Consider the following 13392-nt stretch of genomic DNA (forward strand, 5'->3'; position numbering starts at 1 on the left):
CAAGGAGCAGGAGGAGCACTGCCAGAGCCCTGCAAAATGACCTCCAGCAGGCCACAAATGTGCATGTGTCTGCTCAAACGGTCAGAAACAGACTCCATGAGGGTGGTATGAGGGCCCGACGTCCACAGGTGGGGGTTGTGCTTACAGCCCAACACCGTGCAGGACGTTTGGCATTTGCCAGAGAACACCAAGATTGGCAAATTCGCCACTGGCGTCCTGTGCTCTTCACAGATGAAAGCAGGTCACTGAGCACGTGACAGACGTGACAGAGTCTGGAGACGCCGTGGAGAACGTTCTGCTGCCTGCACCATCTTCCAGCATGCGGTGGGTCAGTCATGGTGCGGGGTGACATTTCTTTGGGGGGCCGCACAGCCCTCCATGTGCTCGCCAGAGGTAGCCTGACTGCCATTAGGTACCGAGATGAGATCCTCAGACCCCTTGTGAGACCATATGCTGGTGCGGTTGGCCCTGGGTTCCTCCTAATGCAAGACAATGCTAGACCTCATGTGGCTGGAGTGTGTCAGCAGTTCCTGCAAGAGGAAGGCATTGATGCTATGGACTGGCCCGCCCGTTCCCCAGACCTGAATCCAATTGAGCACATCTGGGACATCATGTCTCGCTCCATCCACCAACGCCACGTTGCACCACAGACTGTCCAGGAGTTGGTGGATGCTTTAGTCCAGGTCTGGGAGGAGATCCCTCAGGAGACCATCCGCCACCTCATCAGGAGCATGCCCAGGCGTTGCCCAGGCGTTGTAGAGGTCATACAGGCACGTGGAGGCCACACACACTACTGAGCCTCATTTTGACTTGTTTTAAGGACTTTACATTAAAGTTGGATCAGCCTGTAGTGTGGTTTTCCACTTTAATTTTGAGTGTGACTCCAAATCCAGACCTCCATGGGTTGATACATTTGATTTCCATTGATAATTTTTGTGTGATTTTGTTGTCAGCACATTCAACTATGTAAAGAAAAAAGTATTTAATAAGATTATTTCATTCATTCAGATCTAGGATGGGTTGTTTAAGTGTTCCCTTTATTTTTTTGAGCAGTGTATTTTGCAGATGGATACACTGCTGCCATGAAGGGATGCACCTGATTGGTAACGATGTTTAGATATCCTGTGGCATTCAAACATTGCTCCACTTATATCAAGGGCCCAATGTGTGCCATGAAATCCCACCCCACACCATCACCACCAGCCTGCAATGCTGACACACAGCATGGATGCATGTACTCATGGTTTTCTCCATACCTTAGTCCTCCCATCAGCATGAAACAGCAGGAACTGGGATTCATCAGACCAGGCAATGTTTTTCAAATTCTCCAATGTCCAGTGTTTTCATTCCTTAGCCCACTGCAGTTTCTTGTTTTCTGCTGAAAGCTAATGGGGATCCATAATAAATACACCACAACTACATCTTTAAGGATCATAGCTTTCACCTGGGTTCACCTGGTCAGTCTATGTCATGGAAAGAGCAGGTGTCCTTAATGTTTGGTACACTCAGTGTATGTTGTGTCTACTAGCTCATTCCCACAGAAAACTGCAGATGTGACCTTGAGCAAGGCACTTAACCCTAATTGCTCATGTAAGTCGCTCTGGATAAGAGCGTCTGCTAAATTACTAAAATGTAAATGTAATTTACCACCCAATTAACCATCAGACTCCATTGTGAGACGCCTCAAATAGGATATTCAACCTTAAAGGCAAATCCAAGGTCATCTCAATATCTTTACAGTAGAAGTTAACAAAACACACCAAAACTGACCAGGTGAACACTGATCAGTAAAGTAAAGAGATGCTAACATTCTATAATGCTCCCTTTGATTTTGAATTTTAGGACCCCTTTAGTTATAAAAATATATATTTAAAAATGATTTGATAAAATATTGAATTTGGCCTTTACTACTATATCCAATAGAAACACATTGAATAATACATTCATAAATGCCCCAAAAACAGACTAATGGTGAAAACTGATCATCACATCATCTCTATCTGATACATTCAGTACAATGTAGTATTTTATTAGGATCCCCAGCGGCTACTCTTCCTGGGGTACAAACAGGAAACACAAAAAATACATAAAATACATCATCATGCACTACATTTACAATTTAGTCATGTTGCAGATGCTCCCATCCAGAGAGCTAGTGCATTCATCTTATGATAGCCAGGAGAGACATCCACATATCACAGTGGTATTCCAACCACGTATCACAAGCATAATACAATGCAAAATACAATATAAAATACATTTGAAAAAAATCTGTCTCTTCCAATCAAATCAAATTGTATTTGTCACATACACGTGTTTAGCAGATGTTATAGCGGGTGTAGCGAAATGCTTGTGCTTCTAGCTCCGACAGTGCAGTAATATCTAACAAGTAATATCTAACAATTTCACAACATATACCCAATACACACAAGTCTAAGTAAGGAATGGAATTTAAGAATATATACATATATGGACAACCAATGACAGAGCGGCATGGACTAAGATACAGTAGAATATTATAGAATACAGTATATACATATATAGACAACCAATGACAGAGCGGCATGGACTAAGATACAGTAGAATATTATAGAATACAGTATATACATATGAGATGTGTAAAATGCTTCAGAATATCAGCTGAGCTAAAAGTTCCTGTTGTTGTTTTTTTATGTGCCATGAGGTTTATTTTATTTTATATTTTTTTGAATCTGGTTTTATTGCTAGTTTGAGTTACCTGGCAGAGAGTTCCATGTAGTCACGGCTCTATTTAATACTGTGAGTTACCTGGCAGAGAATTCCATGTAGTCATGGCTCTATTTAATACTGTGAGTTACCTGGCAGAGAGTTCCATGTAGTCATGGCTCTATTTAATACTGTAAGTTACCTGGCAGAGAGTTCCATGTAGTCATGGCTCTATTTAATACTGTGAGTTACCTGGCAGAGAGTTCCATGTAGTCATGGCTCTATTTAATACTGTGAGTTACCTGGCAGAGAGTTCCATGTAGTCATGGCTCTATTTAATACTGTAAGTTACCTGGCAGAGAGTTCCATGTAGTCATGGCTCTATTTAATACTGTGAGTTACCTGGCAGAGAGTTCCATGTAGTCATGGCTCTATTTAATACTGTGTGTTTCCCAGCGTCTGTTCTGGACCTGGGGACTGTGAAGAAACCTCTTGCTGCATGTCTTGTGTTGTACCGATGAGTGTCCGAACTAGCTCATTCCCACAGAAAACTGCAGAGGAAAGCAGTACCACCCAGTCATCTATCAGACCTCACTGAGTGTATTCAACCCTAAGGGCAAATCCAAGGTCATCTCAATATCTTTACAGTAGAAGATAACAAAACACACCAAAACTGACCAGGTGAACACTGATCAGTAAAGTCAAGACAGGCTAACATTCTATAACGCTCCCTTTCCTCTGCACAGTTCTCTCACAGTGAGAAACAATAGGATTACAATAGAGTGTTACTCTTTCTTAATGTTATCAAATTCACTGTTACCACTTCCTTTCTGAGGTGAGAATGAAGTGATGAAGTGACTTTAATCTTAACTGGTCTGAGAGACCTGGTGTCTTTTCTCCTTAATGTATACGTTGATGTGTTTATAAGTAAGGCTTTTCTCCTGTGTGTGTTGTCTGATGAACTTTTAGCTTAGCTGATGTTGTGAAGCATTTTACACAATCTGGACAGGAGTAAGGCTTCTCTCTTGTATGTATACGTTCATGTTGTTTTAAGTCACCCAGCCGAGAGAAACTCTTTCCACAGTAAGAACAGAAGTAAGGCTTCTCTCCTGTGTGTGTTCTCTGATGAACATTCAGCTTATCTGATGTTGTGAAGCATTTTACACAATCTGAGCAGGAATAAGGCTTCTCTCCTGTATGTATACGTTCATGTTGTTTTAAGTTACCAGGTTGAGAGAAACTTGTCCCACAGTCAGAGCAGGAGTAAGGCTTCTCTCCTGTGTGTGTTCTCTGATGAACTTTTAGCTTAGCTGATGTTGTGAAGCATTTTACACAATCTGAGCAGGAGTAAGGCTTCTCTCCTGTATGTATAAATTCATGTAGTTTTAAGTCGCCCAGTCGAGAGAAACTCTTTCCACAGTCAGAGCAGGAGTAAGGCTTCTCTCCTGTGTGTGTTCTCTGATGACGTTTTAGCTCAGTTGATGATTTAAAACATTTTCCACAGTCAGAGCAGAAGTAAGGCTTCTCTCCTGTGTGTGTTCTCTGATGAACTTTTAGCTCCGCTGATGATTTAAAACATTTTCCACAGTCAAGGCAGGAGTAAGGCTTCTCTCCCTTATGTATACCTTGGTGTCTTTTAAAGTGGCTAAGTGTAGAGAAACTCTTCCTACAGTCAAAGCAGCAGTAAGGCTTCTCTCCTGTGTGTATACGTTCATGTTGTTTTAAGTTGCCAGGTTGAGAGAAACTCGCCGCACAGTCAGAGCAGGAGTAAGGCTTCTCTCCTTTGTGTATACGCACATGTTGTCTTAAGTTGCACAGTTGAGAGAAACTCACCCCACAGTCAGAGCATAAGTAAGGCTTCTCTCCTGTGTGTGTTCTTTGATGAACTTTTAGCTTAGTTGATGTTGTGAAGAACTTTACACAATTAGAGCAGGAGTAAGGCTTCTCTCCTGTATGTATACGTTCATGCTGTTTTAGGTGGCTCGGTTGAGAGAAACTATTTCCACAAACAGAGCAGGAGTAAGGCTTCTCTCCTGTGTGTATACGTTCATGTGTTTTTAAGTGGCCCAGTTGAGAGAAACTAGTCCCACAGTCAGAGCAGAAGTAAGGCTTCTCTCCTGTGTGTGTTCTCTGATGACATTTTAGCTCAGCTGATGTTGTAAAGCATTTTACACAATCAGAGCAGGAGTAAGGCTTCTCTCCTGTGTGTATACGTTTATGTATTTTTAGGTCGCCCAGTCGAGAGAAACTATTTCCACAGTCAGAGCAGGAGTAAGGCTTCTCTCCTGTGTGTGTTCTCTGATGACGTTTTAGCTTAGCTGATGTTGTGAAGCATTTTACACAATCAGAGCAGGAGTAAGGCTTCTCTCCAGTGTGCACTCTCTGATGAACTGTCAGAGCATTTGATGTTGTGAAACTCTTCCCACAGTCAGTGCAGAAATACAGATTCTCTCCTGTGTGTATTTTTAGGTGTATTTTTAACTTTGATAGAATTGGGAAAATCTCCTCACAATGTGGGCAATGGTGAGACCTCTTAGCTCTGTGATCTTCCTGCTGTTGCTCGCTGGATGTAGAGAATGTCTCAACATGGTCTCCTGTGTGAACAACATCAGAAGAACCAGTCAGTTGGTGTGATATACATGTCAATCAAATGTATTTTATGAAGCCCTTTTTACATCAGAAGTTGTCACAAAGTGTTTTATAGAAACCCAGCCTAAAACCCCAAAGAGAAAGCAATGCAGATGTAGAAGCCATATCATCCTCCACTCACTATCACAAGGGTTAGTGTCATCCTCCACTCACTATCACAAGGGTTAGTAACTACACAGACTCATTTAATAGAACTTTAAAACACTGGCAGTTTGTCTACTTCACTTCTTTAGTCTACTCTCTGATCACTCCAGATAGCCCAGTGAATAAAACAAATGCTGACAATATTGGTGTCAAACCATGCAAGGGTCAGTAGCATGAAATAATATCTACCTTCTCATTGAAACAGTTCATGAAACAGTTCTACTGCAACGTTTCATGCACAGTGGGAAGATGGAATGAATAACACAAACTTAGATAGAACCTGCTCTTACCATGAGAAACAGATTTCCCAATCTTCTCCTCCTCTTCTTCATCTTTAATGATGACATTCAGCTCCAGTGTTTGACTGCAGTCTTCCAGCTTCACTGATGCCATCTCTGGATCCTACAGTGCAAACTGGGCACCACTGTCACAATCAGGACCCAGTAACTGTAGGTTTGGACTCAGTGTGGAAGGAGAGAGGCAGGCTGGGTTTGTCCTCACTGTTGATGTTACCGGCCTCAGATTTAATTATTGTGGTCCTGTAGTAACAATGAGAAACAGACACAAAAAGTTATTGTCCTGACAGTTCTGGCACTTTCTTTAATCTCAAAAAATATATTATATTTCTTCTTGTTAAAACACCTAATTCAGTGCTTGACTTGGACTGAAATAGGTGCCGGTACTGTTTATATTTAGGTGCAGGAGCTCCACAATACTGAGCTAACATTCTATAAGAGGAACAGGAGCTCAAGCACTAGATATTTGAGGTGCCGGTTCTTAACCTATAGCAGATTCTTCCCAAATTCACATACAGTACCAGTCAAAAGATTTAGAACACCTACTCTTTCCAGGATTTTTCTTTATTTTTACTATTTTCTACATTGTAGAAAACAAAGATTCTACAAAGCTGTCATCAAGGCAAAGGGTGGCTGCTTTGAGGAATCTAAAATCTAAAATATATTTGATTTGTTTAACACTTTTTTGGTTACTACATGATTCCATGTGTGTTATTTCATAGTTTCAATGTCTTCATTATTATTCTACAATGTAGAAAATAGTAAAATATAAGAAAAACTCTTGAATGAGTAGGTGTGTCCAAACTTTTGACTGGTACAGTAAATGCATAAATGAAAAAAGCCATTTAGTACAAGGTCACTGTTTGTTTTAGGCAGCACTATGTACTATTTTCCTGAATAACCTTGTAGTCACTGTATTATTTCAATCAAAAACCAATTGTATTTTCCATTCACACCATAGTAACATTTATCGATAAATACAGAAACAACTGAATGTGACTGAATATTAGTACACGTGGTCCTCTGTAGCTCAATTGGTAGAGCATGGCGCTTGTAACGACAGGGTAGTGGATTCGATCCCCGGGACCACCCATACGTAAAAATGTATGCGCACATGACTGTAAGTCGCTTTGGATAAAAGCGTCTGCTAAATGGCATATTATATTATTATTAGAAAACGTATAATCATTACAGTCAGCTTCAAAACAGTAGTGCAACCATGAAATTATCTCTCTGATGCACTGAAGTCCGTCGACGCTGACCGCGTGGGCAGCACCATTTTACCAACTCGTTAATTTTACACAAAACAAAAAACGCAAAACAAACTCGGAAATCTAAAATAAATGGATTCTTTATGAAATCACCTTGAGGAAATGATGTACATCCATTCAGACAAACCCAAAGTATCTAGCCATGTGACTTGTAAAATAGTTACCAGGTTTACTCAGTTTGACATAAAAATAACACACCAAACCTTTACCAGACGTGATAATACCTTAACGGATTTGTTACCTAGCATTGTATGACATGTTCTTTCGATATTAGAACGTTTAAACGTGCTATTACATACTGATATTACGTATTTTATAAAGTATTAGTTAATGTTTGGAATATTGAGAGCTGCATAAGGATTTGGAGGATGACATACATTCCATGTATTTATTTCTGTCACTGGTGGGTGCCAGAAGGTATGCGGGCCAAGATAGCTGGGGGGCCAATGGTGCTAATCTTAGAAGGAGTACGTGATGGAATATCCTGACTAGGGTGCAACACGATACCATATAGGGTGATCCTATATGTGGCGAGGAGTGACACTCAATGTTTGGCAACTATTGGATGGAATTAGCTCTGAAAAGCATTATATAAACTGAAGAGGTTTTCTATGTAAGTCATTCAGATGACAATAGGCTACGCCCGTACCGCTTGTCATGTGAATCTGGTACTGTAATATTAAATACTTTGAACCAACTCTCCATCTAAGTGTTGAACTATTCTCTTGCATACTGAATTACTTGATGCCAGAGAAACTCGTCATAACACATACCTATAGTAATAAAAAGAAACGGACAGAAATGTTATCTTGTTGACATCACAGCTCTGGTGCTTTCTTTATACTGAGGAATGGTGCGTGGAAGGAGATGGATTTTGGCCGACATTCTGCAAATGTTCTAATCGATGAAACATCTGATCTTAATACAGTTCTGTTCCCAAAACTAAAATCTGTTATGCACAGAGTGGACAAAGTTTTGTGGACTTACCTGTTGCAAATATTTTTTTAAATCACGTTATTTAGAAGGAATGCAAAGGTGAATTGAGTTATTGAACACGAGCGCTTCACAGAGGAGGCGTTCCCTAACAGAAATATGCAGATGTGAGCTAGAACACGCCAATAGGATCTCGCTAGCTCGTGCTTGGCTCTGCCCACTATGACTCATCTGTTCCCATTGGAAACGACCAGCTGTGGTCTATCTTGGTTTAGTTATAAAAAATAATTGGTGCAACCGTCCGTGCGTTCAGGGATCCTTGGGATGGCCCTACCCCATTATATGAGAAGGGCGGTGATTAATTTGAGCTGGATCCTCCGGTACCTCTCAGTTTTGTAGTCTTTCGTTCCGGAACCCATTTGCCAGAATCAGGTAGCCTACCTCTTGTGGCAAGAAAAATAATTTCCACTGTTTGCAATGTAAAAATTCGAATAAAAGCAATCAGAGTAATTACATTTCGATTATTCTGTAATTGTCATGCCCCCTAAAAAAACGTAATGTGAAAACGTGCATGATATTCTAAGAATTGGTTAATGTTGGGCCGTCCCGGGTTTATGGTTTGCGCAACATTGTAGCCTAGAACAAGGTGTGGCTATTGCTGAGGTGAGAGAGAGAAGCACGCCTGTATCTCTCACAGAAATAAAATGACATTCACCTTCTATGATCTCTCTCCCATTTCTGTGCTGTTATAGACATAAGCCGGCAACTCTCTTCTCTCCAGCATTGCACTTCATCATTTATCTCCTAATAGAATAATAGCTGAGGGAAGTGTGCTGGAGGTGCTGCAGCACTCTGCAGTCTGTTCAGAAAGAAATTAAATAATTCCCAATACTCCACCAGGAGTAAGCTTAGAATTTCGCCACAGAGGATCCATAGCTATTTTTTTTAAAATAGCCTAGCTGTGGATTGTGTGTAGCCAAATCACAAGGCATGCCTAACGTGTGGCAAATCTGTCAGTTAACAGCATGCAGCCAAAACAGGCCTTTCACAAATATTTCTAATACAATCGCTGGAAAACACAGGTTGTAAAGCAAATGGATCCTGCTGAAAATAAAATACTAATGTCTCTATGTTACCAAGTTATCAACTTCCAAATAGGCCTATTGAGCGAACAGCATTGTTTAAAAAAGTAAAGCAAGAGAGAGATAAGCTTTTGGCCGGTGAGTGAGCTGCAAATCATTGGGTGAGTCAGTGAAACTAGAAAGCTTTTTTAGGACTATATCTTCCTCCTCATATTGTACAATGTGTTTCTCTGCAACTTAGGGGCCTCGGCTATTGATGGATTCAAGACAAGTGTCACGTCCTGACTCAGGGGACGCTTATATGTTGAGTCAGGGTGTGTATATTCCTTGTTGTGCTTTTTCTATGTTTGGGATCTAGTATGTATATTTCTATGTTGGCCGGTGTGGTTCCCAATCAGAGGCAGCTGTCGCTCGTTGTCTCTGATTGGGGACCATACTAGGCAGCCTATTGGCACTGTCAAGTTGTGGGATCTTGTTCCAGTTAAGGTATGTTGTGTTGCCTTGGACGTCACATTTCGTTTGTTGTTTTGTTTAATATTTAATAAACATGTACGCATATCACGCTGCGCCTTGGTCTGACCCGTCCTTAAACGAACGTGACAACAAGGTCGTTTTTATTGATCTCAGATTCTCAGTGTCAAAGTAGCCTGTCATTTTGATCATTTGTGTGGTATTAAAAAAATATTCTGTGAAAGACTCCAGTTATCTAAAATGATGTAGAATTGCATGAAATCCATTTATAAAAAGAACACATTTTCCCCGGACTCTAGGCTACAAAAAATGTACTCCATGTGTGTAACTTCTGCAAGCGGCTCCACAGCACTGCAACGCGAAAGCCATGATAATGCATGCAATGCTTTGTTATAAATGTTGTTTATTTTGATCTGTTCTGGTACCTCAGAGCCCCCCAGGTCACCCCCCCTCTCGGGCTCACTTTTGGTTCCGGCACCGCCCAATTTACAAATGAAGCACTGGAGAAGTGGGTAGCTGCCGCTGCCTCCTCCGGGACACTTCTCCTTTGCATAAAGTTAATCAGGCTGTTGATTGTGGCCTGTGGAATGTTGTCCCACTCCTCTTCAATGGCTGTGCAAAACTCCTGGATATTGTCGGGAACTGGAACAAGCTGTGGTACACGTCAATCCAGACCATCCCAAACATGCTCAAAGGGTGACATGTCTGGTGAGTATGCAGGCCATGGAAGTATTGGGACATTTTCAGCATGTTCAATTGTGTACAGATCCTTGCGACATGGGGCCGTGCATTATCATGCTAAAACACGAGGTGATGGAGGTGGATGAATGGCAGGACAATGGGCCTCAGGATTTTGTCATGGCATCTCTGTGCATTCAAATTGCCATCGATAAAATGCAATTGTGTTAGTTGTCTGTAGCTTATGCCATCCCATTCCATAACCCCGAAACCACCATGGGGCACTCGGTTCACAACATTGACATCAGCAAACCGCACGCCCACACAACGCCATACACGGTGGTCAGCAGTTGTGAGGCTGGATGGGCATACTGCAAGATTCTCTAAAACAACATTGGAGGCAGCTAATGGTAGATAAATTAACCTAACATTCTCTGGCAACAGCTCTGGTGGACATTCCTGCAGTCAGCATGCCAATTGCATGCTCCCTCAAAACTTGAGACATCTGTGGCATTGTGTTGTATGTATGAGTGGCATTTTTGTATTTGTTAGGGATCCCCATTAGATGCTGCCAAGCACCTCCTCAGCTACTCTTGTCCCCAACACAAGGTGCACCTGTGTAATGATGATCATGCTATTTAATCAGCTTCTTGATATGCCACACCTGTCAGGTGGATGGATTATCTTGGCAAAGGAGAAATGCTTCCTAACATGGATGTAAACACATTTTTGCACAACATTTTAGAAATAAGGTTGTGTCTGGAACATTTCTGGGATATTTTCTTTCACCTCATGAAACATGGGACCAACACTTTACATGTTGCGTTTATATGTTTGTTCAGTGTAAGCAGTATATATATTTTTAATCATACAAACTATCAATAACGAAATCTTAATTGAACTAAATCAGCTTTTCTGTTCTAATCAGGTCCATTCACAGGCTCAGAAGGATCCTGTGAGGGCGTTAAATTTTCTGGCAACAGTATTCCTTGCAGGGCTTCTGCCGTGAAGTCTTGGAGGCCCCAAAACTTCTCAGCTGCAGTACAATTAATAACTGTGGCTGTAAATCCAAAAAAAATCCACCTTCCGAAATAAGTGTATCCAGATCACTTGATTGACGTACAACATTTGCAACTGGTTGCAGTGCATCCAACTTTTAGGTGCATACACCGCCACCTACTGTACTGGTGTGTGAGGCCATTCACAGACTACATACATTAAATTCATTGATACGGTAATTAATACAAAATTGCAGTATTAGCCTGCTCTAAAAAATGTGAGGGTAAATGTTCTTGGTTCGTGCAGGTGACTGATCTTCTCAGCCCAATTGGCAGTACGCCCAGAACATTGTTCTGGGAACCAAAAGGGATATCTCAGTTTCAAGGTCTCAGCTTGGAGAGAAGAAGCCTTGTGAGGTATTGGTCGGTCACTAGCAGGAACAAAATGTTAATGATAAATTAATTATTAATAAGCTAAATCATGCAAATATAACTTGTCTGTGTAAGCAGTATATAGGACAACTAACGGGACTTCCCCGGCAGAGCTCCCGACCGACGTGTACTATGGTGCTTTTAAGTTTGTTGGAACCTCTCCAGCTTGCTGATAAAAAATAATGATTCATTTAAGTTTGACTTTGAGTCCCTTCGTGGCGATTTTCCACAACAAAAACCAACCACCCCATTCCACTATTTAACACCATCTAGTCCTACGCCAGACCACTACCACTCAACACCCCCTGCAGCTGTTCTGCAGTAAATCTTGCAATCCCAAGTACTTCTCTGACGCTGCCACCACAGCCTCTATTTTCTGGGACTTTCAATCCATTTCTGAAGTACAATTGACAACCATTGCTATTAATGCTAAAATGTCCACCTTACTGAAGCACATATTCTTCCCATCACTCTCTCTTGGTCTCTGCGTACTCACAGGAATCCTCTCAAGATCCCTCACCCTGTACCCATCTTCCTCTACCACTCTCTTCAATGCTTCGGTATACAACACTTTCTGTACTACGGTAACCCTGGCAACCTCAATCTGCCTTTCTCTCACCTGACACCTCAGATCTCCAGCCCGTTAGCACCCCCACAACGAACACACAGAACTTTCTCCACCGATACCACACATTTCTTCATCTCATGCCCTCCTGCACACTTATCACATCTAGGCATCTCACGCCTACACACTGCTGCAACAGGCCCATAAACTTCACCCCTAAAACACTGTAGTATTTACGGAACAAAATCGCTCACAGGATAACTGACACTTCCTACCTTGACCTTATCGGGCAGAGACTATCTATCAAAATCCAGCATGACAGATAATGTATTCTCTGTTTCCCCACGCTCTACACCGGATCTACGTCTCACCAAACGGAGGGTGTCACAGACACCTGGAATCTTCCATTTCAACTGCTCATCCTCAACACTTAGACCTAACCCCGTTATCACTCCTATCAATGCCACCCTGTTCCAGAGAGCAATTCAAGTCACAATTCCTGTCTCTAATCACGTAATCCGGAGCGCCCGCTCCCTCTGGACAGAGGAGAAACAATAAATAATCACCAGTCCACTCCGAGTTACCTTCACCAACATTTACATTTTAGTCATTTAGCAGACGCTCTTATCCAGAGCGACTTACAGTTAGTGCATACATTATTATTTTTATTAATTTTTTTATACTGGCTCCCCGTGGGAATCGAACCCACAACCCTGGCGTTGCAAACGCCATGCTCTACCAACTGAGCTACATCCCTGCCGGCCATTCCCTCCCCTACCCTGGACGACGCTGGGCCAATGGTGCGCCGCCCCATGGGTCTCCCGGTCGCGGCCGGCTATGACCAACTCAACAGTCCCCAACCTCTTCTCCACCTAACCTGACACCACATATGGATCCATTCTCTCTACAAATCTCAGTCCCACTGGGCCAGAATCATCCTGGGAACGAGGCCCGAACTCGGAGTTCCTCACCGCAGGTCCTTCATCCTCAGGTTCTCTGGCAACTGGAGCACGTATTACTCTTTATACACTAGACGATAACCTCCCTCGCCACACTGCTTCCCTCTACACTCAGCTCCTTCTCAGCGGTCATCACTGCACCTGCCACCACAGTTAATTCATCCTCACTCTCGTCACGTTCACTTTCCTCCTGTAGCTCTTCTAAAAGTTCTGTGAGATCTTCCATTCC

The 13392-nt window shown here is 42.2% G+C and overlaps 1 protein-coding gene across 1 annotated transcript in view; it reads right to left on the bottom strand.

Annotated features, from left to right (window-relative positions):
• Positions 1-1961: 1961 nt before the first annotated feature.
• The window catches only part of LOC311118286 (uncharacterized protein), a gene marked incomplete at its 5' end in the record, with an annotated part of 68183 nt that continues 56752 nt past the window's right edge, over positions 1962-13392 (bottom strand). The window contains one exon of the mRNA XM_084193114.1: positions 1962-5248. Coding sequence (XP_084049240.1) covers positions 3607-5248 — 1642 coding nt within the window. The 3' untranslated portion in view covers positions 1962-3606. The remainder of the gene's footprint in view (positions 5249-13392) is intronic.

This window comes from Coregonus lavaretus (assembly GCF_964263955.1).
Source record: "Coregonus lavaretus genome assembly, contig: HAP1_SCAFFOLD_48, whole genome shotgun sequence".
In the NCBI taxonomy this organism is placed as follows: Eukaryota; Metazoa; Chordata; class Actinopteri; order Salmoniformes; family Salmonidae; genus Coregonus; species Coregonus lavaretus.